The sequence below is a fragment of the Ursus arctos genome, unplaced genomic scaffold (genome assembly GCF_023065955.2).
Source record: "Ursus arctos isolate Adak ecotype North America unplaced genomic scaffold, UrsArc2.0 scaffold_10, whole genome shotgun sequence".
In the NCBI taxonomy this organism is placed as follows: Eukaryota; Metazoa; Chordata; class Mammalia; order Carnivora; family Ursidae; genus Ursus; species Ursus arctos.
This window is the reverse complement of record NW_026622764.1, coordinates 69,946,259-69,974,076: the sequence shown is the minus strand read 5'-3', so window position 1 is coordinate 69,974,076 and position 27,818 is coordinate 69,946,259. Positions and strand designations below refer to the sequence as shown.

General features: G+C 38.4%; 1 protein-coding gene and 1 long non-coding RNA gene across 3 annotated transcripts in view; one reads left to right on the top strand and one right to left on the bottom strand.

Annotated features, from left to right (window-relative positions):
- Positions 1-1,720, bottom strand: part of LOC113251034 (uncharacterized) — a 28,425-nt gene extending 26,705 nt beyond the window's left edge. Inside the window, exon 1 of the long non-coding RNA XR_003314301.4 lies at positions 1,613-1,720. This is a non-coding gene — a long non-coding RNA (uncharacterized LOC113251034). The remainder of the gene's footprint in view (positions 1-1,612) is intronic.
- POMP (proteasome maturation protein) lies at positions 1,716-20,181 on the top strand. 2 transcript variants are annotated; one of them, XM_026493062.4, is made up of 6 exons: positions 1,717-1,824; positions 4,370-4,467; positions 6,554-6,614; positions 9,395-9,496; positions 12,853-12,946; positions 16,585-20,181. In XM_026493062.4, exons 1-6 carry the CDS (start codon positions 1,822-1,824, stop codon positions 16,650-16,652), a joined length of 426 nt encoding a protein of 141 aa, XP_026348847.1. In that variant the 5' UTR covers positions 1,717-1,821; the 3' UTR covers positions 16,653-20,181. The 2 variants fall into 2 exon arrangements, with proteins under 2 accessions (XP_057165468.1, XP_026348847.1); XM_057309485.1 differs by having other exon boundaries at positions 1,716-1,824; positions 12,853-17,996.
- Positions 20,182-27,818: the final 7,637 nt, after the last annotated feature.

Genomic DNA, 27,818 nt, shown 5'->3' with positions numbered 1-27,818 from the left:
TGAAAAGACCTCCATTACTGCGTATTTTCTCAAAAAAAAAAAAAAAAAAAAAGCTCCAAACCTCAGCACACCATACAGGCTCTTTAATTTACCCCCAACCAATCCCTCCAATATCATTTCACCTTGTTCCACCTACTTCCCCAGAACTCCAAACACGTGGAAATCTTCATTGTTCATATTACAACATGCCCTTTTGCAAATCTCTGCCTTTCCACATTTCCTCTTCCTCAAAAGCCTGTTTTCCCTGTTTCCAACCACTTCCTGATCCAACTCCTTTCTCTATTAAACATTTACCACATTTACCTTGTCTATTTCCCCAGGAAAATAAAAGCATCTCAAGTATAGGGAAGTGGCTTTTTCTTCTCTTTAGTTCCAGAATCATATGCTCAACAAAAATTTAATGACTAAATTGTGAGGAATCGACAACACTAAAATGATTTCTTTTTAAGAGTTGCATTTTTAAAATTTCTCCTTAGGTGGAACTGAGTGAAAGGAAAAAATGCAAATGAAACATTCAAACTCAAATCTCAAGGTAAATATGGAAGAGCCAGAAGATAAGGACAGCAATGCAGAATATTCAAAATCTGGACTATCCTGGAACTTCAAGGTTGTAGGACCATGGCGGTAGATATATGTCTGACCTTATCACCTCCCTCCTTAGAAATCCCTCAATGGCTTTTCAAACTTTAAAGCCTCATCCTTAATTGGCACAGAGGCCTCCATAATAAACTTGGCTCCATCTACTTAGAGTCTCAACTCCCACTACTCTCTACCTTACTTTCTGAACTTCAGCCACACAGACCTCCTTTCCCACTTTTTTTTTTTTACCTAAGCAAATGCCAGTGATGTTCTTTCATATATTCTCCTACCTCAAACGCGCTCATTCTATCCTTTCACTATCAGCTCAAGGATTCCTTAAGTTACCTCCACTATACGGTGACAATATCAGTCCACTTTATCACATTATACTTGCAAGGCAACACAATATAATGTTATGAAAACAGATTATGGGTTCTTCGGTATATTTAACCTCTTTTGTCTTGCTTTCTTTGACCGTAAAATTGAGACAATAGTAGTACCTACTTCATAAGATGACTGAAGAAATTAAAGTAGATAGTTGATGTAACGCACTTAGAATTGTGTTGCTATAAATAAAAACCCAAAATATGTCTGCAATTATCAACCTTACTTCATTCGATGTCACCCTTCCCCGCACCCCCAACACTTCCGCGGCTCCTCTAGCCCGGGAACCGCATCAGCCTGATTCATTTCTATTTTCTTAGCCTCGGCACAGGATTCTGAACATAGCAGGCCTTCGACATAAGATTTTAAAAACTAAACTGGCAAAGCCTCGTGTTCTACTGAAAGACTGCTGAAAGACTGCAAAGTATTCATCCCACCTATGCTTCGTTCACCCTGACGAAAAATGTAGTATCTACTTCAACGAGCTTTTGTGTTAAATAAAGGGATGCATCTACCAAAGTACATTGCACATCTTCAAATACCGCACCAAGAGTAGATGTTTATTATTAATCAAGCGGAGGTCCGCGTCTTCCCTCCCCTCCGGCACGTCTCGTCCCGACCCCGCCCTCCTCCCAGCCCACACCCTTACTGCGCCCTTGGCCCCGGATCCCTCGGGACTTCAGGCGTGGGAGCCCCGGCCCCGCGCGGCTCCCTCCCGGCGCCCCGCGCCCTCCTTCCTTCCTCGCCCGGACGGACGCACTTCCGGCGGATGTGGGGGGGCAACCCCGGAAACGGAAGTGAGCGGCGGGGCCGGCTGACGGTAACGGGGCTGAGAGGCTGTTCACAGAGCAAGTGAAGATGGTGAGTGAGACCCTGGGCGACCTGAGTTCCCGGCGGGCTCGGGACCCTGGCCCGGCAGGAATGGGCCGCCTCCCCCTAGCTCGTCCCGGGGTGGCGGCGGCGGCGGCGGGAGGATGAGGCCGGCCTGGGGCGCCATGATCTGTCGAGTCACGGGGTTAGGGGTTTCGTAGCTGTCGTCCGGGCTGGGCTCCTGCGCGGGTCCCTGGAGCAGCGCTTCGGCTTCATTCCCTTCACTTGTTTCTCTCGATGTGCGCCTCTCAGTCCCAAGTGCCCCAGCGCGCCCCGGCCTCTTCCTCGTAATTGGCGCCGAGCTGGCAAGGACAAATCCGAAAGTGCAGCGTTGTTTTATGGTGTGTGGTGCGGCGCAGCCGACTACTCTTCCCATAAGGGGCTAACCTTGGGGGCCCAGATCCCTCGAATTCCTCACTCACCCCTGACCTCGGAATTGCTTTGCTAACAAACCCAGCTATTAACTCTGCTTTTTATCTCTCACCTTTACAGACATTTTGGGGAACTTGTAGTATGCCAGAAGTTGGAGGGGGGAAAAATCAGACAGTTGTTACTCCCCGTTTGTCAGCATTGTTAGTGCTTCCCACCTCCCCACCCCTCTTTTGTCTTTTTAACTTTAAAGTTGTGATGCTTGGGAAAGACTCCTGAATGGCCATGGCCTCTGACTCTGATATTAGGCCATCTAAATCTAGAAAGTTTCTGTTGGTAATATTGCTGATTATTGTGGAGAGGTTTTAGAAACATTTTGAGGTCTAGTGGTACTTAACTTCTCATAGATTTGTTTTCCTCTGCTGCTTTAATAGAAACATCAGGTACTAATCCTTATATTTTACAGAAGGAATTGGGGGAAATCATAACAGTAAAACCCAGAAATCCGAATTCTCTTTTTCTTTGTGCATAGAAGAAACTTTTCTTCTGTTACTTTATAATGAAGTAATCTGGGAGGAGGAGAACGTTTATGTGGGAAAGTACCAGGAGATGCATTTGAAAAGGTACAGTCATATAACTGTAGATGTGGAAAGAATTCAGGAACCTGGAAGGATGAGTAAACAGGGCCAGAGAGATTATATGCCTTGATCATTGTCACATAGTAGGTTAGAGACAGTCCACTCTAGATTCCAGACTCTTTTCCTGATCAACTTAGACTTCTGTGTAGGGGAGCCTTTTTTGTAGGTTCTCGAGTTCCAGGCTAAGGACGTTGGACTTTATTTTTCAGAGAAGACATTGGCAAATCAGTGAAAGGTTTTATAACAGCTTGGTGGGGCAAATTACATATTTTAGGAAAACCTTGATATGCAGAATTGGAAAATGGAAAAGTTAAGAGACAGCAAGACCCAGTCAAGTGCTGTTAAAGTTAGCCGGGTGTGAGATCCTGAAGTAGAGTGGTAGACTGAAGAAACTCTGAACAGGATAAAGTACCTGGCCACATAAAATGCACAGATAAATTAAGAAATCAATTTAAAATGCTGGTTTCTCAGAATAGTTTCTCCTAGAATAGTGTAAGGATGGATACCAAACTACCTGTAGCTGTTTTACATTTTTCTGCAGAATTACAGGGATATTGTACTTGAGCAACAAGGGGTTAAAAGTCAGCTTTTGTGTTTTACTTGTTGTAACATTTATTGCATTTTATTTGCTTGCTTAATTTATCTATTCATTAGACTAACCCCTGAAAGGTAGACGTGTATCTTCAGCATCTGCCATAGTACCTGCCACATAGTAGATGTTTAATAAATATTTGGTGATTAAATGTTTTATGGTATAAATGTGTAGAATGATAATACACCAGTACCGGATATACTGTGAGTCTTTGTTTTTGTTTGGTTTTGTTTATACTATGCTGATTAGATTTATTTTTCATAGGGAGTACCCTGTTAGAGAAACCAAATACTTTCTGAATGTCTCTCTTTTTTTCCTTAGCTTCTGTGATCACATTCTTCTGATTATTCTGTTTGTTCTTAATCCCACTTTCTTGTTCTTCATTAAGGAATAGTATTCCCCAGGATCTGTCCTCAACTTTTTTCATTCTGTACTAAGCATTCCAACCTAAGTGAGGGATCTTTCCAGAGAAAGTAAATCTGATCATGCCATAACCTTCAGAGGCTATCAATTTCAGAATAAAACCTGAATTCCCTTGCATTTTTAAGCCTTTCTGTTTTTTCATTTTGCCAGCCTTGCTTTACTTTTGCCTCACTAGACATATAGTTAGCTGGTCATGTCAAACTACTTATAGCTTGTTCATTTATATTTTTGTACCTTGACCCATGTTCTTTTTTCTTGGAATGCCTTTCGATATGACTTTGTTCAGAGATCAACTCAGGAATCCTTCCTACCCCCAAATTTGATATTATTTAGTGTTCCATGTGTAATCATTCTACCGTAATGCTAAGGCGCATCATAATTGTCTAGACTGTGGGCTCTTTGAGGGCAGAGACTTCTTTTTCGTCTAGTGCTTAAACAGTGTTTTTTACGTAGATGTTCAGTGTGAGTTTTAAAACATTTTTTGTATTTAATAGTGTTTTTATTTGTGTTGTAGAATGCCAGAGGCCTTGGATCTCAGTTAAAGGACAGTATTCCAGTTACTGAACTTTCAGCAAGTGGACCTTTTGAAAGTCATGATCTTCTTCGAAAAGGGTATATAGGGGAACTGTGACTCTGACTTTGTTATAATAAAATGTTTCTGTGAATTCTTTCTCACAGTAGTCTTTAAATATTTTGATAGGCCATAAATATATATTTAATTTGGGACATAGCAAGTAATATACCTTAGACTGGGGACGGATGAGAGTGGATGTTTTCTGTAATGGGAGAAGTGTCTTAATAGTGAAGTCCCAGGACAGGGCATCCTTCAAAGAGCTGTTACCCAGTAGCATGATTTGGTAGGGTTCTTCTTTTTGCTACTGCTAACTTGGAGAGCCATTTGTCTCCTTATCTTATTAACTACTGGAATAATTCTCTGGGAGACACTGGAACACAGCAGTGAAGAGTCTACTTAGGAGTAGGCTGCCTGGGTTTTGATTCTGGCTCTGCTCTTTACTAGATGTATGACTTCAGGCAGGTAACTTAATTGCTCTATGTCTCAATATCTCTATCTGTGAAATAGGGCTGTTAATAGTATAAATTTTATTTGGAGAAATAAATGAGTTAATACATGAAAAATACTTAGAACGCTACCTGACATTAATAAGCTCTCAGTAAGTGTTAGCTGCTGTTACTTTTACTTTTCTAGCTTCAGCACACAATTGTACCCTTTCCCTTAATTTCCTCTGTGTTTAGGTCTAAATTTCTGGTACTTCTTGGCAGGTTGCTTTTCTGCTTAATCAAATAAGGGTAGTGCCTACCCTTGTAAACGTCTGTTTTGAGTTTTTAATTTTATATGTAACTTTAAGGTATTTTGGTCTTACTGTAATAAAATGTCATTCTAATGATGGTGTCTGTGGCAGACATAATGCTTCATTATTGTCTTTCCATTTTCTAGTGAAAGATGCAGTTTATAGTCTTCGGAATTGGAGATATAATTTGATTTATGATATAGTATAATCAAATTCATAAAACTAGTCAGTAACCAGGTTCTGATGATTTCTTATATACTTATTTTTTTCCACATAAAATGCTCCTTTTTCTTCCCAGTTAGACTTTAAGATTGCCATGAACAGAACCATTTTCACGTTCTGCTTCTAGGATAATGTTCTGTACAAAGACAATATTCAGTAAACGATTGTTGCAGGTTCCTTTCAGCTTTCAAATCGCATTTTGGCAATAAGGATAGTCGTCTTTATATATCTAGAGTGTTAAAGACCAGTGGTCTGCTTCTAGCAATGTATGACCTTATATAGTAGGTGTTCAGTAAATGTCAAACATATCGTTCAGCATGTGTTTATTAAAGATACATTAAATATTGAATATGTATAGTCCTGAACAGAAGAGATGTAGTTTTTTTTAAGATTTATTTATTTATTCGAGGGGGGCACATGTGAGTGCAGGGAGGGAGAGAGCAAATCCTCAAGTAGACTCCTCAGTGCAGAGCCTGATGTGGGGCTCAATCCCAGGACCCCGAGATCATGACCTGAACCGAAACCAAGAGTGGGACACTCAACTGACTGAGCCATCCAGGTGCCCCTAGATTTTTTATATACTGCAGGAAGCATGTCATCAAATAATAGTAATTTTAAACATACTTTGTTAAATTTCTTCTGGATATAGGGCATCATTTAACACTGTTTTTTGAAGGGTTCACCCTACTGAATTGACCACTAGTATCTATAATCAATACACATTTTTTTTTTAAGATTTTACTTATTTGTCAGAGAGAGAGAGAGCACCTAAGCAGAGGGAGAAGCAGGCTCCCTGCTGAGCAAGGAGCCCGATGTGGGACTCGATCCCATTACCCTGGGATCATGACCTGAGCTGAAGGCAGACACTTAACCAACTGAGCCACCCAGGTGTCCCTATAATCGATACATTTTAAAACAGTTATCATATATAGTAAATTTGACCTTTTTTAAAGTGTTATATAATTCATTGTTATAATTCACAGTAATATGAATTTTAATAAATATATCAATTCCTGCAACCACTGCCACAGTCGGGATACAGAAGTGTCATTGTTCCTAAAAACTCCCTTGTGCCATTCCATTATAGTTACACCTATTGATAGATGTGCGTTTGAGCTTTAGGTATTGAGTGATTTATAATCTCCCTTGTAAATATTTTTTTTCAGCCTTCCTTGTGTGAAAAATGAACTTTTGCCCAGTCATCCTCTTGAATTATCAGAAAAAAATGTAAGTATATTATCCATGTTTTTATTTTTATCCTCTAGTAGAAGAATACTTTTAGTAATACTTAGGTGGTTTCATTTATTAAGACAATTTTAATGTTGAGCATTTGACCTTGAAGAATATGAGGACTTATTTTCAGTATCCTTGTAGAGCAGGCTTTGAATTATCATTAAATTGCTTCACTAAAGCTCCTTTCTATACTTTCTTCTTTTGTCTTTTTTATGGACTATTTTAACTAGGCTCCATTCCCAACATGGGGATTAAACTCATGACCCTGAGATTAAGAGTCACATGCTCTATCAGCTGAGCCAGTCAGGCACCCCTTTATGGAAATTTCTAAAGGCCAATCCCCCTTTCCATTCCTCATTTGATGACCCTGTTTTCTTTTACATTTTTCCTCTGCCATTTTGCTGTTGACCTCGAGTACATATCTCTAGCCTTGACCTCTTTCTCAAGCCCTGCAACTCCCGAGTTACTGAGGGACATATCCTCAGTAGGTCACAGATGAATGTGACCTTGAGGGGCTGAAAATTTAATGGGAGGACAAGCAGTAGGTAGGGGCTTCATAAAATGGTATAGAGGACCAAGATGGAGCAACTGCCCGTGCATAGGACTAGTGGGAGGCTTCGTAGAGGAGCAGACATTTGAATAGTTGTAGAACAGTATTAACCAGGTTAATAGATAGGGAACGGTCACCCCCAAAGAGGGTATAGCCTGTATACATGTTCTAAAGACAACTTAAAGACTTCCTAAATACACGTTCAGAGCAAGAAGAAAGAGGTATCTTACTACTTCAGGAAGATGGTATAGTGTGGTTATTAATAAGATGGGGCTCAAATCAAGGGAGAGTACAGTCTCACTTTCCCAAGTATTAGCCTGGCCATTAGATTTGGAATATTGATTCAGTTCTGAGCAATACATGTTAAGAGAAACTTTGACAAATCTGAGTGAGACTGGCCCAAATGGTGAAGAGTTTAAAAAGTGCATAGATCATTTGAGACTCAGTTTACATCAGCTGCTTCTGTGTAGTCTCCTTAATTACTTACCCAGCTAATGGTAGTCTCTTGGAATTCTGTGGCACTTAATAATTATTACAACTCCTTTAGCATGGGTTGTGTAATTGAACTATATAGGTTTAGATTCTTGACACCATACTTAGCAGCTAAGTGAACTTGGGCAAGTTCCTTAATCTCTGTTTAAGTCTTAGTTTCTTCATCTTTAAAATGGAGTCAGTAGTAGCCCATGCCTTGGCATATGCTGGCTTACAGTAGCTCTCCATGACCGGGAGCCGTAGTGGTGATAGTGGTGGAAGATGACTGTCATTATTTGTATCAGTCGTTCTCAACTAGGGATGATTTTACCTCCTTCAGGGGACATTTGGCAATGTGTGATTGTCACAAGTAGTATTGGGAGAGAAGGGTCTTTGGTCCTGGCATCAATTGGATGGAGGCCAGGGATGCTGCTAAACAGTCCCCACCCACCACAACAAATAATTATGTAGCCCAAGATGTCAGTAGTGCCAAAGGTTGAGAAGCCCTGATCTATGTGTCATGTCTTCCCAACTAGATTATGTAACCTCTTCCATGTTAGACTGTTTTGTGGTATATTGCCACCGAGCCTAATTCTGATTTTGCCTGTGGTTGCTAATAATTGAGTACGTGTTGATTGATAATTGTGGTATGACATCATATTATAAGGTGGATATATTCATCAAAGTTTATAAAATTGAATTTTTTACCTGAAACTGTATTATGAGGGTAACTCAGTATTTAAAGGAAACCCTTCAGTGAGAACTTCAGATTATATACCCATAATAAAATATTGCATATTTTCTTTAAGGACCATCTGTAAAAATTTCATACTCAAGCTAAAGTAATTAAAAACCATATCTCTGTGTATCTTACCTTAGACTTCATGTATATGGCCCCTGGTCATGTCTAAAGTGGGCACTAATCTCTCAGTAGGTTAAAAATTATCCCTCCCCACCCATGACTTAAAATCTTATCAAGAGAATGTTGTATAATAAAAAATAAGTACCTTAACTCAGACAGACCTTTGTAGCAGTCTGTCTGCAAAGCATATCCACTACCCATTTTGGGAACTGTATGATTAGGATTCATGAGTCACTTTGATTCATTTTGCCTGAAGTACATTAAATTGCAGTAAAAGTTTTTTAGAAGTAATGTTAGTGTTTAGTAAAAATATGATTCCAGAAAAAAATTGCTTATTAGCACCCAATACAAACTGGACAAGCTTTAGAGTTTTGGGTCCCCCTGCCTCTGGAAATCTATTACCCCAAAAAGTGGAGTTTAAACATCGTAGCTTAATTAACAGGGTGGTATCATGGGTTTGACTATTTCCCTTGTGAAATCTTTTGAATTACATACTTACATACTTAGAAATTCACTATTTTTGTCACTTGTGTGGAACTGTTTCTAGATCTCATTTTATTTATACCTTTTCTTTGTTCTGTCAGTTTTGTGGTAATTCTAATCAAAAGCACTGAATGTTTTGTAAATATGCTGTTGCAATGTGCAAAACATTCCTTAATTTATCAGTTTTGTAAATCCAAATTTTAGGTGGTAATTTTTCATTGGTGAAGTACATCTGCATGCTAGATAAAACATAGATGTATATATTTGAAGAAATAATAAAAGTACTTTGTTTTTATTTCAGTTATGGATATTAAAATTCTTTAAGTGTTGTGTTACATACGTATCAGTGCCGTTTTGAAAGCAGAATGTCGAATGTAACATTTAAAATTACATTGTTTGCCTTTGTAGTTCCAGCTCAACCAAGATAAAATGAATTTTTCCACACTAAGAAACATCCAGGGTCTGTTTGCTCCACTAAAATTACAAATGGAGTTCAAGGCAGTGCAGCAGGTGAGTTTACGGATGTCAGTTAGGATATGTTCCACATGTGTGTTGCTGTGGATTGGAAGGACTCTTCTCCAGTCTTAGGGTTACCTTTTCTTCTCCTCTATAGCCGATTCTACTTTGCCCCTTTTCAGGATATGACCTCAGTTTCTACTTCATAGAGAAAAAAGAAGATCACGTGGAAAACTTCAAATTATGAGCTCAGTGCCAAAACTTATGTGTATCTACTTTCATGTTTTTCTCTTTTTGGGGGGTTACGTTGAATTTGAAATGCCTCTAGGAATATCCACGGGGTGGTATGTTTACATATAGGCAGTTTGTATACAGCTGAGTACACCTGTTGCTCAGGAATAAGATCTTCAAAAATGTCCTTCCAGGTGTGTAAGAACTGTCCTTGACCTGTGCTCTAGATTCTATCAGGTCACACTACGTCAGGGAATTCCCTTTTCATGGATCCTCTCCATAGCTGATATCTTCATCCTCTCTTTCTACTTGCTCAGACTCATCAGCAATGTTTACATACATTCTAGACTTTTTTTGTGTGTTTTAAAACAAAACTTCTGTCAGTGTCTTTATAGCACCTTCTCTCACTAAGTGTGCTTTTGTAGGTTGAGTGTCTTAAAGTTGATTCCATTTGCTGTATATGCTCCTTGACCTACTATTCACTTAACCCACTGTTTTTTGGCTCTCATCACACCAGTGAAACTGCTCCTGAACAATGTGGACATCCGTATGCCCTCTTGTTTGGTCTCCCTGTGGTATACTACACCAGTGACTCCTTCCCTTGGCTTTGAGGACACCACACTTTCCTGATAACCCCCTCATCTCTGAAACCTTATTCTCAGGTGTTTCTGCGTAGGTTCCTTTTGGTTTTTTCTGCACCCTGAAATACCTGTTTTGTTAGTTCCCATCTCCAGTCCTCTTTTCATTCTGTTATTTCCTGTCTATTCCTATAACTTCAAGTATCATTTATACATTGATGACTCCCAAGTTTTAATTCTCATGAGCTGTAAACCTATAGACTTCTCCATTGAAAGTCCCACAGGCACTTCACATTTCACGTGTATAAGTACAGAATAACTCATTATTCCTCACATACTCTTATCACATAGAGTTGTGATAAGAGTGATAAACCTATCAAATAGATTGCTTCCTAAGGCAGAGATTGGAGCATGAACTTTGGTTATTTCACCCCGCAGCGCATCCCTACCCGCGACGCATACCTCTCACCATCTAGTCAGTTCTCACCACTGCTACTACATTAGTTTTGATCGCCTACTGTGCTTCGTCTAGATCACTGTGACACCCATCTCTGCTGCCCTCCAATCCATCATACATGCTCTAGCCACAATAATCTTTTTAAATACAGATTTGATCATTTCACTCCCCTCACTTTGTCCTCAATTTAAAACTCAGCTCCTTAACGTGGCTGTGTTCATGAATTGGCCTCTCCTTGTTCTCCACCAGACTTCATAGCCTAAAACTACCTGCATGTCCTAAGTTTTTGTCTCACCTTTTGGCTTTTGCATATGTTCTTCCTACTACTGCATCTTTTTCAGTAAATTCTGTTAATGCCATCAACTGTGTTGGCTAAGTCATTGTGGAAGCTATTTCAGAAGTTTTTTCCAAGGATCAAGTTCTAAAAGAAAATGTGTGTCTCTAAATCAGAATAACCTGGATGTGAATCTTGGCTCCACCATCCACTAGTCTTACGAACTTAAACAAGTTAGAGACCTTTCTGAGCCTCAGATTATTCATTTTTAATATGAAATGGAGTTAGCCATAACAACAGTGTGTGGTTATTAGGTTTATTCTGAAGATTGAATGAAATAACACAAGCTTGGCACAGAATCGTTAGCTTCCCTTTTATTTTCCTACTCACATTCCAGCTACATGTGGCTCATATTTCAGGCCTAAAATTCTAATCCCATTTAATTCAAAAATCCTTGCCCAGAATTCTGCCCCTTCCCTTTTTTCCCTTTATCCCTCTACTATTGCAGTTCCTGCTTGTTGGGATGCATAACAACTGCCTGCTCATCCCTGCTTTTGGTGCTTTCTCAGAACTATATCTGATCAAACTACCTACCAGGCCCCTTACTCTGGTTTAACTTAAAAGCTCCATTTTTGTTTCTTTCTCTACCCTCTCTACTTTCCTTTTAAAGAAAAAATATATATTTATAAATAAAAGAAATAGAAATAAAATATATACATATATATCTTAATATCATATGTGTATATTTTTTTCTAATTTTGTTAACCTAGAGAAGTTTTTTCATCCTAAACTCTATAGGCCATTAGTAATTAAAAATATTTTTAGTCTGGTTATATTTTCTGGGGGGAAATAATCTTAACAGCACCCTTAGATTTCAAAGTTATGATTACTTTAAAATAGTAGTATCCTATAATCATGGACCACCTGTTACTCTTGTTATTCTTTTGTCAGTATCCCAAATAATCTGCATTGTTTCCGATTATAACTGCTAGACAACAACACAATAACTGAAAATTTGGTTTGGCTCTATAAAAGTTTATTGAATACCGAGTATATGCCAGTGACTGTACTGTATACATATTTTACACCACCCCATCCGGTATGTTGGAGAGGAAGGTGGCGTTATCCTGTTACACAGATGAGGAAACTGAGGGTGAGACAGATCAGGTAGCTTAAACACAGCCGTAGTTTTACAAGTAGCAGAAGAGTTTGAGTCCAGGTCTCTGACTCCACAATGTGTGCTTGCCCTACTATATACTTAAGTTTCAGGCTGCAGTATGTATATATTTAATACTTGAAAAAAGTAGATACCACGAGTTCAGAATGGGATTGTGCTTTTTAAAGGCCCCACAAGTGACTTTGGTCTTCCTTTCTGGTTACCAGTACTGTTTTAAAGGGTCATAACTTACATTTTTACAATGAGCAATACAAAACAACATACAAAGTGAAGTAAACAGTTTACTAAGAATAATGCTCTTACTGAGTTGGACAGGGATTTGATCATCCCACCTTTATTAGGAAATAGATGTGACGTTAGGTGCTGGGGTATTTGCATTTCATCACGTGTATGCTGTGGTTTTCTTGAGATAAAAGCAAAGCCCCAAAATATATGCAAAGTCGATGGGATTATTAAGTGTTAACAAAAACTATAATTTTCAGTGTCTTTATATATTTTGAGTAAAGTTTTGAGGAATTTAAAAAAATTTGGCTTGGGGCTAAAATATGAACTGGTGTTTTTTTTCCACCAGTTATACTGGTGTTTTATTTGTGGTTTTGTGAATTTTACAAATAAAGAATGAAGAGCGTGAAATACTGTTTTTCTCCTTTCCTTGGCTTTCTCTAATCTTGCCCTTTCGTATTTTTCCTAAAGGTTCAGCGTCTTCCATTTCTTCCCAGCTCAAACCTTTCACTGGATATTTTGAGGGGTAATGATGAGACTATTGGATTTGAAGATATTCTTAATGGTAAGTGTCATTCAGCACCTTTTCATGGAGCCCTAGTAACATACAAGGCAATGGAAGCAAACAAAACTGATGGCATCCTCATCCTTATGGAGTTTATAGCTCATTGGATTGATTCGCTTATGTTTCTTCATTGCATTAAGACAAAATTTAAGGATAATAACTGTTCTTTAACTGGTTCTAAGGATCAAGGTTATCTGTGGAGTTCTGAGGTTACAGTCATTATCAGTCAACTAATGATAGTCCTTCATTTCATGTCCTGCGGTTATAGTCTGATGTGTGAGTCTAATATAGTATTATAGGGTAGCTTAAACAATGATTTTTGTTTGAGTATTCAGAATATTTGTGGAATATGACTAGTTTTTAAAATGACTAGAAAAAATAAGAAACACTCTCTTTAAAAAATAGCTCCCACCTCCAAAGAGTTTTTGTGCTTCTATAGGTGGTGAATAGGAAAGAAGAGTCTGTCATTTTTAACAAAATTCCTTGGATAATTTTATTATGTATGAGATAAATAACTTTCAATAGGAACAATCCAAACAGCATCCTCTGTTTTTTCTGGTTCTGAGGAAGATAAACAAATCTAATTCTCTTTAGTATTGCATCTGCTCATTATGCCCCAGCAGTTCAGGAGAAACAGAAAAACCCAACAGGATTAAATTATATTAGTTTTGCTTGGCTGCTGATATCCGGTAAGAAAATGCTGTGGACACAACAGAAGCCTAGTGAGCCTCTCCTTTGAGAATCGTTGCTGAGGGAACTTTTTGAATGCAGGGAAATCTAGAATTCCTAAGCTTTTTACATTGAACTTATACCTCATTTTAAATTAGCAAGGTAATAGTTCATGTCTCTATATTTTTATCTTTAAATTAGTTATAAAAATACACTTATTTAAAAATCAGCTATAATTTTATATAAAGAAAGTGAAAGGTGCTTGTTAAGCATTTACTCAGTCAAATATTTATTATGTGTCAGGCACGGGGCTAGGCTCTAAATATACGGTGGTGACAAAACTGCTTTCTACGTGGGGAGGTAAACATTAAACAGATAAATGCAAAAATATAATACCAAACTGTGATAAATTCTAGGACTAAAAAGGGATAGTGGTGTAGTTTGTTGTTGGGTGGGATAGATAGGCACTTCTGGGAATATGACACATAACTTGATTCCTAAAAGATGTATGAATGAGTTAATCCAAAATTAGGGGGAAGAATATTTTAGTCAGAAGAAGCCGTGAGTTCAAGGTCTGTAACCTGAGAGAACAGCTGAAGAGCTCTGAAGGGCTTTAAGATGTTTTCTTATCTATAAGCTAACAGGTTAGCTTGCCATGGTTTCATAGATCCTGGCAGAAGACAAGACAGACTCCTAGAGTCAGAGGACAGTTTATTACTCACAACAATAGCAGTAGCTGTGAATCAGCTTTCCTGTTGGTTCCCTGAGCCCCAGCTCCCACAGAGTAGCAAGAAGAGGGTCAGGTGATGCCACATATACAGTGTATTTTATTACAGGTAGGGGAACCCCCAGATAAGGGCATCTGAATCTTTTATGATAGGCAATAAGCCTTTCTGTTCTGTGCTCCAGAAGAGTCATGACTCTCCAGAAGAGTCTTTGTCTTCTTAGGTTGTTCAATTTAGAAACAGTTTTGGAAAGAGAGTCTAGAACAAAGGCAGGCAGTGTATCTAAGACTTATAGAATTTTGAGAGACCCATAGAGAATTGTCTCCCGACACACATAAGAATGTGTTAAGGCCCATATGGCTGGAGGGTTTTGAGTTTGAGTTAAGTGTTGGAAGTGATAGGGTTTTGCTTGCTCATCAGGGAAGTACTTGGCCAGGAAGAATCTGCGCATTTTACAAGGAAGGGACTATGAGGAGGGTAATAGTAAAGTCAAAACTAGACTTTTAATGCTGAAAGGGGTCTTCTGTGTACTGCAGTTCCCTCACTTTAAGGTGGTTAAATGGACTGATGGAGAGGCTCAGTCCTGCCTCAGTCTCTCACAGCAGCAGAGCAGGCGCTGAAACCACAGGCCGTTGCCTTGCTGATGTGGTGTGTTGTTTTCTGGTGTAAGTGATTTATCTAATAAGCATGTACTTTATTAAAGTCAAAGCTTAAAGTAGAGTTTAAAAGGAAGTTGTCATAAAAATTAATGTATTCTTTAACAATTTAAAACATGACAGCTGAAACTTGGGTCCTCCATGATTACCTCCAACCCACTTCTCTCCCTTATTCTTCAGTTACTTGCTGTTTTCATTTAGTATATTTCCTTCCAGACTTTTTTCTGTAGGTCTTCATACAAGTAAATTAGTCAGATATATTTGAGATTGCTTAGTGGTTTTTTTTTTTTTAAACACAACTGGCATACTGTGTGTATCTTACAGTATGTATGTACATCAATGCATTTATTGCTGGATGCTTTTTTCACTTTTTTAAATTTAATTTAGTTTAATTTTTGAGAGAGTATGTGTGCAAGTAGGGTGTGGGGAGGGGGAGGGAGAGAGAAAATCTTAAGCAGGTTCCATGCTCAATGTGGAGACTGACTCAGGGCTCAATCTCATGACCCGAGCTGAAATCAAGAGCTGAAATCAAGAGTCGGTTGGGACGCTCAACCTACTGAACCACCCAGGTGCCCCTCTTTTTTTCAATTAACACAAAGCAGTGCTGTAAGCACACATCTTTGCCTATCCTTTGTACTCATGTGGAGACATTTTTTTTATAAGTTTAGATTGTGAATGCCTATTATATACATAGCAGTTACTCTGCTATTAATAAATACAGCAGTGTCAGTTGTTGCTAAGGCTACTTTGTTGTGTGATGAGCCTGGAGAGCGTATGGATTGCTGAACTGATGTGACACAATCATCTCTAGTCTCTTAGGAGATCCAGTGAAGAAATATCCAGACCTGTAATCATTATTTTAATGTGGATGGTTATGTATTTTTACAAACTGATTTTACAGTTCATTGGGTTTTTTTCCTAATGGGGGCAGAAACGGAAAAAGGCTTTATTTTGTTTTTTGGAAGCTTACTGTTAGCATTAATTTTTAAAGCTCTCTTATGTGTGCTATACAGTTAATATAAGACTTTTGTCTGCTCTCTAAAAACAAGATAGTGAAGATTTTAAAGATTTTCTTTGTCTCACATTCTCATTTCTGTTAGTGTATGTGTATGTAACAGAGCATGAAACAATAGAAATAAAATGTTTTTGCAAACTAGATTAGGAGACTGCTCAGTCTTTTAATTAGAGATTGTTTCCTAGAGTCATCTGGGAAGCCACTGGAAAACTTGAGTTTTGAAAAAGGAGAACTTCAGTCTGTTGTTGTTGGCTTTTTTTTTTTTTTTAAACAACCGTATTGAGGTATAGTTGACATATAGTTGGCATGTACTCATCTTAAATGTACAGTTCTGTGAATGGTAGCAAATGTGTACTGCTGTGTAAGTGTCCCCCCGTCAAGATATAAAATGTTTATCACCCCAGAAAGTTTCCCTGATCCCTTTGCAGTCAGTTCCCCTTTGGTCCCAGGTAACCACTCATCTGTTTTCTGTCAGTTTTGCCTGTTTTAGATTTTCATGTGAGTGGAATCATTGAATTTATCTTTTTTTTTTTTTTGAGAATCTTTAATATGTTTGTTTTTGTTTGTTTTCAGACCCATCACAAAGTGAACTAATGGGAGAACCACACTTGATGGTGGAATATAAACTCGGTTTACTGTAATCTGTTGTGCTGTTCATGAAAATAGAGGGGCCGCATGTTGTTTATAGTCATCTTTTTACTATAGTTTGATGTACACAACATTAAAAGTACTGACACATGAGAATTTTTGCCTAATTAGTATCTGTGATCGTTTGAAATTATTTGGGTCTTTGGCTTATGGCCATGTGACAATTGAAAGCACTAAAGGGAGACGATTTTAAAACTCCCAATTATAGAAAACAGTAGTCTTTTATGTCTTTAAAAAATTGTTGGTAATGAGTATTTTAAAACCATGTGCAGGTTCCAATTCAGCCTATTTTCAGGGTATTCCATAAATATAATTTTGAATAACCATTATCAGCGTTTGAGTCTGCAACCTTCATAGTAGCACCTTTCAGATTAAACATCTGTAATACAGTGGCAACACTTCGAATTAAGTACAGAGTAAGATATTTTATTTCACCTTGTTTCAGTATAGCCTGTTGATACTCATGAGAATAATATTGGATTTATTGATGCTATATTAGAATTGTAGCTATTCTTTGGTTCTTTCAGGTTGAAAAGTATAGTAAGTTCAAAGGTTTTGATTTTGGTCTTGTCTTTAAAGTGAAAAATTAAATAAAGCAACCAGCATATGTTGATTAAACTGTTGTACTGCATAGATTTATATATCACAAGATGATTAGATTAAAAAATTAGAATATTCATGTACACACAAATTCCATAATTATTTAAAAATAAATCTTCACTATAGTCGTTCTTTCTTACGAGATATTCTTTATGAACCTGGTATACAAAAATTCATGAATTTTAATTAGTAAATGGGTCATCTTTCACTAATTAAAAAATATTTTTTGATTATCAATTTTTCGGGAACATTTGAATTGGATAGTTCACTGATTTGCAGCTGAAGGCCATATCGCCCCTCCCCTTTTGGGGACCAGGGAGGGGGGCATCTAATAATATGTAGAGATGTTTTTGGTTTTCACAACTGCTAGTAGAGGCTAGGGATGCTGCAAAATATCCTACAACAGAAAAGACAGAGTTATGGTCATGTAACAAAAGTACTAAAGGAAGATGATTTTTAAAACTCATAATTTATATTGAAACAGCCTTCTGTGTCAAAAAAAGTTATTACTAAATATTGTAAAACTGCTTACATTCAGAATTTGCTCCATGCAACCAAAAATCATTTGGTTCAAAATGTCAGTAGTGTCAAGGATGACAAGCCTTGAAATAAACCATATGACACATTTTTAAAAATTGCTCCTAAGTGTTGAGATTAAGTTTAAAACATTTTTGCCACTACAATATTTGCCAAACCATTTTACGCTTGTTATGAGAAAATAAATGAAGATTCGCTAATTGCTTCTAGATATATTCTTTCAACTAGTTAATAAAATGGGAAATTTCTTCTGTACCGTAGTTCAAAAATAATACGTATCCTTCCTGACCAGTAGAGGGTACTGTGAAATTAATGAGCATGATTTAAATGGAGAAGCTGATCCTTTAAACAGAAGTTGGTAATTGTGATTAGTGCTTTCTGAAGGTCTTTTTGCTTCCTCTCTCCTTTTCCTTCCTTCTTTGTATTTATACCAGTGATCCTCATTGCTGGATTCACAAAAAATCACCCGGGAATCTTGTGAAGAAATTTTGATACTGGGTCTGAATCTCAGAAATTCCAGTTGGACTAATCTGGGGTGGATCCCAGGAAGTGTACTTTTGAAAAGCTCTCCAGGCTTGAGAACCTTTGATTCGTATGCTTGCTTTCCTCTTTGCTTTTGCCTCCGTATTAGCAACAGTCATTAGCATCAGTTAATTCATCTGGCCCGTATCTGTGCTGAAAAGCTGTTTCTTAATCTCTGCGGTCTAAAGTGTGTGTGTGCCTGAAGTTGGTGTTATTTGGGTTCCTTCGTGAGAGTTACAGATCTGAGTTACTTGCCTACGTGTTGAACTCTAGGCACTTTTTCTTTCAGATGCTGTGGCTTTATTGAAGAATTAGTTTACTATTTCCTTTGTTTCTGTTTTGCTTGTGAAACAGCTTTGGGTTCAAGAGGAACTTCATAGTTTGGTGGCTGATCAAAATTCATTTTATTAAGATTAAAATGATAAAATTCACAATAGAGGATAGAAACATACCTAATGAGGGTGCAATCTAATTCTGTACTAAGCCTTTCGGTAGGTATGAGAATAAAGGAATTTGTGGGTTTTATTGTCTGGAAGTGTCGGGGGGTTGGCAAAAAAGTAAGCACTATTTGGCACACACACCGTAGGATCGCTTTCACTGTACACACACCTTTTCCCTCCTACCCTCTATACAGAATGTAAGTGAAAGGGTTACCATTTTTCATAATTTTGTCCTTTGTAGTGAGTGTTGTCCCTCTTTCAGGAGTACACGTAGGTATAACCCAGAGCTCCCCTCTATTTTGTTCTTTTGAGTGCAGACATTCAAATATGTAAAAGATGATCTAAACAAGTAGATGATTTTTGAAAAACAGACTGTTGTGTATAATCTTCCACTGGAATTTATATTTCGTTAAATTTTTTTTATCAAACACACAAAGTCTAAGTATATATTAACTAAATTTTGACTTGGAATTTCAATAAAGCAAAGCCAAAAATGGTGTGACACATCATGGGACTTATCATTTAGCTCATGATTTCAAAACTGAAATTTAGGTTCCTTCGTTTACAATAAATGCTTACTTAAGAACCTATACTTCTAGTTTGTTTTACTGTAGATCATTAAGTCATATGAAAGAATAATAACAAACCATTCATTGGTTTTTGAATCGAATTTCAGCAGGGTTTGTTTTATTTCCTGAGTGAAAAAGTAAAAGGGACTTTAACATGTTTTTTCTTTTAAAGATAAATCAAGTTTTGAAAATTTAGAGTTTGCTTCCAGATCTCGAATTTATTTCTGGAGCCAGTAGACGTGCTTTGTCAGTTGTACTTTGTCTTTTTGCTTCTCTTCAGTGTCTTGACCTAGCAGAGACAGGAAAAAGCTATATTGTTCATCTCTGTGACAAAATAGAGGTCACAGAGGATATGGCTTTGGGTCAGTGAAGGATCAAGCGGAATTCTGCTTCAACTTTGCCTGGGCTTTTTTACTTTTGGAGAGGTGAATTGATTTTAACCTAAAACTTAAACCCACCCCTTTAATTTGTGTGTGTTCTGTATTATATGGAAATGTTACAAACATAAGTTATATTCTCACCAAGTTTTCATTTTGAAAACTTTCAAACTTAGAGAAAAACTGAACAAACAATACAAAAACACCCAACATAACCTCCATGTAGATTCCCCAATTATCAGATTGCCTTATTTTCTCCTGGGTTGATTTAGGATAAACATTTTTGGCAAGAAGTCTACAAATGTAGTGATGATATGTACTTAACTGCATCACATCCGGAGCCATAAAATGTTAGAGTGTCTCATTAATTGGTGTTGCTCGGTACGGGCACCTGGTTAGCAGGCGGCGGCTGCCACAACTCTCCATTGTAAAAGTACAGTTTTCCTTTTGTAATTAATAAATAATCTGTGGAGGTAATAATTTGAGGTCTTGTGTCTTGTTCCCCAAGAACCTTTTATCCAGGGTTTGAGCATCCATGAAAAATCTTTGCTTCAATTACTTAATCTGGTTTTTGGGGACAGGCGGGCTAAAAAACTGTCATTATTTCGTCTACACTTACTGACAAATTTTTCTAAAACCAAGTTTCCCCCTTATCTTTCTCAGGTATCCTTATGGATGAGATTCTTAAGGTTTTATAATCCTTATCTGTCATTACTCTTCGATGCCCTAAACCGAACCATTTTTTTTAAAGGTTTTATTTATTTTAGAGAGAGCATGTGAAGTGGGGAGGGGCAGAGGGAAAAGGAAAGGAAACTTAGCAGACTCTGCACTGAGCACGGAGCCCTGTGTGAAGCTCGATCTCAGGACCCCAAGAGCACAACCTGACTCGTTTCGACGAGTCAGACACTTAACCGACTGTGCCACCCAAGGTGCCCCTAAACCTAACCATTTTAACGAATACATAGACCTTTAATTTGAAAGGAAAATTGCATGGGTGTTACAGTACTAGATTTAATTTTTAGCATTCCTAATTTGTTATTTCACAGAGTAGTAATCATAGTTACCATAATCATAGTTACTGATGAAGTTATGACCAAAGAAATATGTTAGTCATAGGGGAAACATTGCTGAACTTAATACTACTGATGTTTTGTCTGGTCACATGAGAAAGTCACGAGATCCCAGACAGGCAAGGGCAGCCATGCCCAGTGCATACATCCATTTCTGTATTAGGGGTTGCAAAATGGTCATTCCCTCTTCACTTTTTTAGCCAGAGTATTTCCTTAGAAGGAAACTTACTACCATCTACCATTTGGTTACCCAGGGGTAGAGTTGATATAGGAAAGACAGGAAAAATAACACTTTCTTTGTTTTTAGCCATTTTGAAAATAAGGTGACTTTTTTGGTTTGTTTTTTTAAATATTCTATAACAGGGTTTAGCTTTGGGAAAAGATAGGCAAGGCTAGCTTTATTCTTCATTCCATTACCCTTTATTTCATCTTCTACTTTGTAGATTCATTTGTCTTATTTTGGCTGGCTGGCAACCACTCTCACTTTCTGAATACTCCGAGTTCTTTTTTTTTTTGGTTTTGTTTTTTTTTTTTTTTTTATTATGTTCAGTTAGCCAGCATATAGTACATCATTAATTTTTGATGTAGTGTTCAACGATTCCTTAGTTGCATAAATCTGAGTTCTTGAGGCAAATCACCTTTCCTCCATTGCGCATTGTCTTGGGGGAAGATCCTCCGTGCCTTCCTCTCTAGAATTCTAAGAGGCCATGCCTCTCTGCTCCCACGAGGCCAGGTATGTGTCCTGAGTCAGCCAATCAAACTTCCGTCCTGGACTTGGACTCCGATTCATAAGGGCATGAGGAAGACAGTGAGGTGAGTCATCACTGGCAGAAGCAGTGCCCTTTTGTGCTGCGTGATTATTGCTGTGTTGCTGTTGCTTTATCTCTCTAGTTTCCTTTGGCTCCTGATTGTCTTCCTACGTGTTCTTTGGCTTTTTATTGAAGCTGTGAGCCTCTACTAGCATTCCGGTAAATCCAGTGTGCTTAAGATAAATAGTACATTCTGTTGCTCCCGGTCAGGATCTCTGAGTGCTACAGTAATTGGCATCGGATAGTTGGCGTTATGGGGAACACATCCCCAGAGAATTGTGGGAAGTAGGAATTAGGTATCTGAGCTAGATTAGGCAGCGAATCTAGGTGGGAAATATAGCTGTCTTCAGCTGGCAGTTGTAAAATAGCTATCCTGTCTGGTCACATGAAATCATATGCCCAATTTACAGCAAGGTTCTGGGCAACAAGAATGGGAAAAAGAATGGTGGAGTGGCTGCTTCTGGCTGTACTGGAAAGTTTAAAGTAAGTAAATACCAGTTTCAAATCCACAAACCAACATATGGAAGCCTAAAAAATGCCATTTCTTACAGGTATAGAACTTAGCCAAAACAACTCTGAGGCTCCAGAATTAGCACAGCTGTTGAAGTCACAGCCTTAATGGGATCTGATGGATGAAAATTGGAGCACTGATTAGGACCCTGAGAATTAAGTGGATATATGATTGAGGAAGGAAGCGGTTTCTTCACTGAGAAGGAGGGTGTTTCTTTCTTCAGACGTTTTCAGCTGAGGGGGTCAGTTGATGAGAAAAACCAATTGCTCTCTTGCCACTTGCGCTCTGTTCCCAAGCCCATACTAGAGTTAAGAGCCCAACATGCCCCCTGGAGGCCAAATCCAAAGAAATCTAGTGTGTAGGAAGAATTCGGTGACTGCTCATTTTTATCTTCAAGAATTTCAGGAACATGTGAAAGAATGGGTTTTGAATGTGCTTTTCGAACATCAATACGATCCCCTTATACAAGATAATTTTAGATACATTTAACTCAAGAAGAGTTTTAATAGTTGGCAAAATTGTATTCAACGCAGGCCCACACTAAATGAAGCTGAGATGCCAGAGGTCCTTAGTATTGTGTAGAGCAGTGGTTCTCAAACTTTTTCCGTACATCAGGATCCTGAGAGGGCTTTTAAAAATACAGATTGCCTCTCCCCGCCCCCACCCCCACCCCCGTTTGTGATTCAGGAAGTTTGAGTTGTAGCCTGAGAATTTGCATCTCTAACAAGTTCTTAGGTGATGACGGTGCTGCTAATCCAGGGACCACACTCTGAGAATAGCTGGTATAGAAGGAGGAAGTCCAATACTTTAAGGGACAGGAGCTTTGGATTTTTTGGTTTCCTTATGTAAATCCCCTATTCACTGGCCATCTAACTGGCTTTCCCAAGATAAGCTAGGTAATGATACCTTTACCAAGGGCCTCAGACATACATTAGTGCTGGCTTCAGAGCATCAATTTAGTCTTTTTAATTTAAGGTTATTGAGGTATAATTTACATAAAATTGATGGTTATCCTTTATTCCCAATCTTGTGGGAGAAGCATCCGGTCTTTTTACTGTTAATGCCCTTTATCAGCTTGATCCTAGTTTCTTGAGAATTTTTACCATGAATGGAATTTTGGATTTTGTTAAATTTTTCTTTTGCATCTATTGTTATAGTCATGGGTTTGTGTGTGTGTTTTATTTCCTTTAGTCTGTTAGTATGCTGCATTAAGTGATTTTCAAATGTTGAGCCAGCCTTGCATTTTCTGAGTAAATTCCACTTGGACAGATCTATTATCTCTTTCATGTATTGCTTGATATGTGAATATTTTGTTGTGAATTTTTTATGTTCATGGGAGATATTAGTCTGTAGTTTTGAAATATCTCTCTGTAAATGCCCTGCTTGACCAGAAACGGTATATCCAGGCAGCCAATCCCCAAGCCAACTCTGGGCTATTTACTTCTTGTTCCTTGCTCTTTTTTCTATAAAAGCTTTCCCTTCCACCCCATTTTGCCATTCTCCAGATGGAGACCTATCTTCATGAAGTGTTAAAGTGTGTGTCATCTAACTTGACTTCTTTATTTTTTTTAACAGTTCATTTTTCATGTACAGACAGTCCCCGACTTAGGATGTTAGACTTAATGATGTTTTGACTCTACGATAATGCAAAAGGGATACGCGTTCAGTAGAAACTGCATTTAAAATTTTGAATTTTGATCTTTCCCGGGCTAGTGATACACAGTAGGATCCTGTCGCCATGCTGGGCAGCAGCTCCCAGTCAGCCACCTGACTAAGAGTAAACAACCAACACACGGAAGACCATTCTGGTTTTCACTTTCAGTACAGTATTCAATACATTACATGAGATATTCAGCACTTTATTATAAAATAGGCTTTGTGTTAGATGATTTTGCCCAACTCTAGGCTAATATAGGAGTTCTGAGAACAGTTAAGGAGGCTAGGCTAAGCTATAATGTTAGGTTAGGTGTAATTAAATGCATATTTGACTTAGGGTATTTTCAACTTATGATGGCTTTCTTGGGATATAACCCCATCATAAGTCAGGGAAGTTCTGTAATTTCTTTGTCTGGTTTTGTATCAGGATAATGCTGACCTCATAAAACGAGTTGGGAAGTGTTCCTTGCATATATTTTCTGGGAATCCTTGTATAGAATTGCTTTGTTTATTCCTTAAGCGTTTGGCAATGAAACCACTTGGGCTGGGTCCCATCTTGATCATATTGTAGCTACATTTCATCCCCCAAGAAAGCAGTCCCTAAGTAACGATTTGAGGCTATGTACGTCCACAAACTTACTTCTGTCAGCACAACCAGAATCCATCTGGCTCATGGGACTGTCTTGGGCTAATCAAATGAGACTGCTTTTTCAAGCCCTCACTGTGTCAGGAACTGTACCAAGAATTATATATTTACATTATTTTATTCATTCTGTGATTTCAAATGCCAATATTTACAATGGAGGACATGGCTCTCCAGTTTCCAGGAACCAGAATATATGTGTTCTCCATCTAGACAGGGATTCTGCAAACTACTGCCAAATTCAGCTGGCTCCTAGTTTTGTTTATTGGAGTGCAGCTATGCCCATTCATTAATGTGTGGTCTATGGTTGCTTTGTGCTACAATGACAGGTAGGTAATTGTGACAGACAATATAACCAATAAAACCTAAGATACTTATTCTCTGGCCATTTACAGGAAAAGTGTGCTGACCCTTCATCTAGAGCGGTGATTTTCAACCCGGGCCACTTCTTGGAATCACCTGGATGACATTTAAAAAATACTGATGTCTTCCGTCCCTTCCTAAAATTCCAGTTTAGTTGACCTGGACTGGGACCTGGGCATTGCCAGTATTAAAAGCTCCCTAGGTGATTCTCCGTGGCAGCCAAGACTGAAAAGCACTGTTATTTGTAATTTTTTTACTGCCCACCCCACATTGATTATTCTTTTTTTAAAAATAATTTTTAATATGTTATATCAGTCATCATACAGTACATCCCCAGTTTTTGATGCAACGTTGCATGATTCATTATTTGCGTATAACACCCAGTGCACCATGCAATATGTGCCCTCCTTAATGCCCATCACCGGTCTATCCCAGTCCCCCACCCCCTTCCCCTCTGAAGCCTTCAGTTTGTTTCCCAGAGTTCACAGTCTCTCATGGTTCATTCCCCCTTCTGTTTACCCCCCCCCTTCATTCTTCCCTTCCTTCTCCTACTGCACATTGATTATTCTAATGTGTGTTTAGAATAGGGCTGAGAAGCACTCATCTAGGGTAGTAGTTTCCAGATCTGGATGTGTATCAGACACCTGTGAAGTTTTAGAAATAGATTCTAAAACCCCACTCCAGACTGACTGGATCAGAATTTCCAGGGATTAGAAAAAAAAATCCTTAGGTGGTTCTGATATGCAGGCATTTCATTAAAAGAGAACTGAACCTAGGATACCCTGTTTTGGACATTGAATAACCAGAGGATTAAATTTAAATTCGATTAGCCAACATATAGTACATCATTAGTTTCAGATGTAGAGTTTAGTAAGTCATCAGTTGCATATATACCCAGTGCTTATCACATCACGTACCCTCCTTAATGCCCATTACCCAGTTACCCCATCCCCCCACCCACCACCCCTCCAGGAACCCTCAGTTTGTTTCCTATAGTTAAGAATGTCTCATGGTTTGTCTCTTTCTCTGATTTCTTCCCATTCAGTTTTCCCTCCCTTCCCCTTTGATCTCTGCACTATTTCTTATATTCCACATATGAGTGAAACCATATGATAATTGCCTTTCTCTGATTGACTTATTTTGCTCAGCATAATACCCTCCAGTTCCACCCATGTTGATGTAAATGGCAAGATTTCATTTTTTGGATGGCTGAGTAATATTCTTTGTGTGTGTGTGTATGTGTGTGTGTGTGTGTGTGTGTGTGTGTGTGTGCGTATACCATATCTTTTTTATCCAGTCATCTGTCGATGGACATCTGGGCTCTTTCCGTAGTTTGGCTATTGTGGACACTGCTGTTAAACATTGGGGTGCAGGTGCCCCTTTGGATCACTTACATTTGTATCTTTGGTGTAAATACCCTGTAGTGCAATTGCTGGGTCATAGGGTAGCTCTATTTTCAACTTTTTGAGGAACCTCCATACCGTGTTCCAAGCTGTACCAGCTTGCATTCCCACCAACAGTGTAAAAAGGTTCCCCTTTCTCTGCATCCTTCCAACATTTGTTGTTTACTACTTGTTAATTTTAGCCATTCTGATTGGTGTAAGGTGGTATATCAATGTGGTTTTGATTTGAATTTCCCTAATGGCTAATGATGTTGAGTATTTTTTCATGTGTCTGTTGACCATTTGTGTATCTTCTTTGGAGAAATGTCCATTCATGTCTTCTGCCCATTTCTTTCTTTTTTTTTTTTTTTTTAAAGATTTTTATTTATTTATGTGACAGAGAGACAGCCAGCGAGAGAGGGAACACAGCAGGGGGAGTGGGAGAGGGAGAAGCAGGCTCCCAGCGGAGGAGCCTGACGTGGGACTCGATCCCGGAACGCCAGGATCACGCCCTGAGCCGAAGGCAGACGCTTTAACGACTGCGCTACCCAGGCGCCCCCTGCCCATTTCTTGACGGGATTATTTGTTTTTTGGGTGTTGGCGTTTGATAAGTTCTTTATAGATCTTGGATACTAGCTCTTTATCTGATATGTCATTTGCAAATATCTTCTCCCATTCCGTAGGTTGCCTTTTAGTTTTGTTGACTGTTTCCTTTGCTGTGCAAAAGCTTTTTATCTTGATGAAGTCCCAATAGTTCATTTTTGCTTTTGTTTCCCTTGCCTTCGGAGACATGTCTAGAAGAAGTTCATGCAGCCAGGGTCACAGAGGTTGCTGCCTATGTTCTCCTCTAGGATTTGATGGATTCCTGTCTCACATTTAGGTCTTTCACCCATTTTGAATTTATCTTTGTGTATGGTGTGAGAGAATGGTCCAGTTTCATTCTTCTGCATGTGGCTGTCCCAATTTTCCCAACACCATTTGTTGAAGAGACTCTCTTTTTTCCATTGGATATTCTTTCCTGCTTTGTCAAAGATTAGTCGATCATAGAGTTGAGGGTCCATTTCTGGGTTTTCTATTCTGTTCCATTGATACGTGTGTCTGTTTCTGTGCCAGTACCATACTGTCTTGATGATTACAGCTTTGTAATAGAGCTTTAAGTCTGTAATTGTGGTGCCACCAGCTTTGGTTTTCTTTTTCAGCATTCCTCTGGCTATTTGGGGTCTTTCCTGGTTCCATATAAATTTTAGGATTATTTGTTCCAGCTCTGTGAAAAATGTCCATGGTATTTTGATAGGGATTGCATTGAATGTGTCAATTGCTCTGGGTAGCATAGACATTTTAACAATATTTCTTCTTCCAATCCATGAGCATGGAATGTTTTTCCATTTCTCTGTGTCTTCCTCAAATTCTTTCATAAGCGTTCTGTAGTTTTTAGAGTGCAGATCCTTTACCTCTTTGATTAGGTTTATTCCTACTTATGTTTTTTGGTGTAATTGTAAATGGGATTGATTCCTTAAGAGAAAAGGGATTTCTTGAGGCTGTGCAATGCTGGGCATAAATAATCCTACTGAATAGTCTAGCCTCATAGAAATACCTCCTCTGTAGTGACAAGAGTATTTCTATTACATATGGTATATCTAACCCCCCCCCTTGTATAGTGCTGGATAAAAAGGAACATGA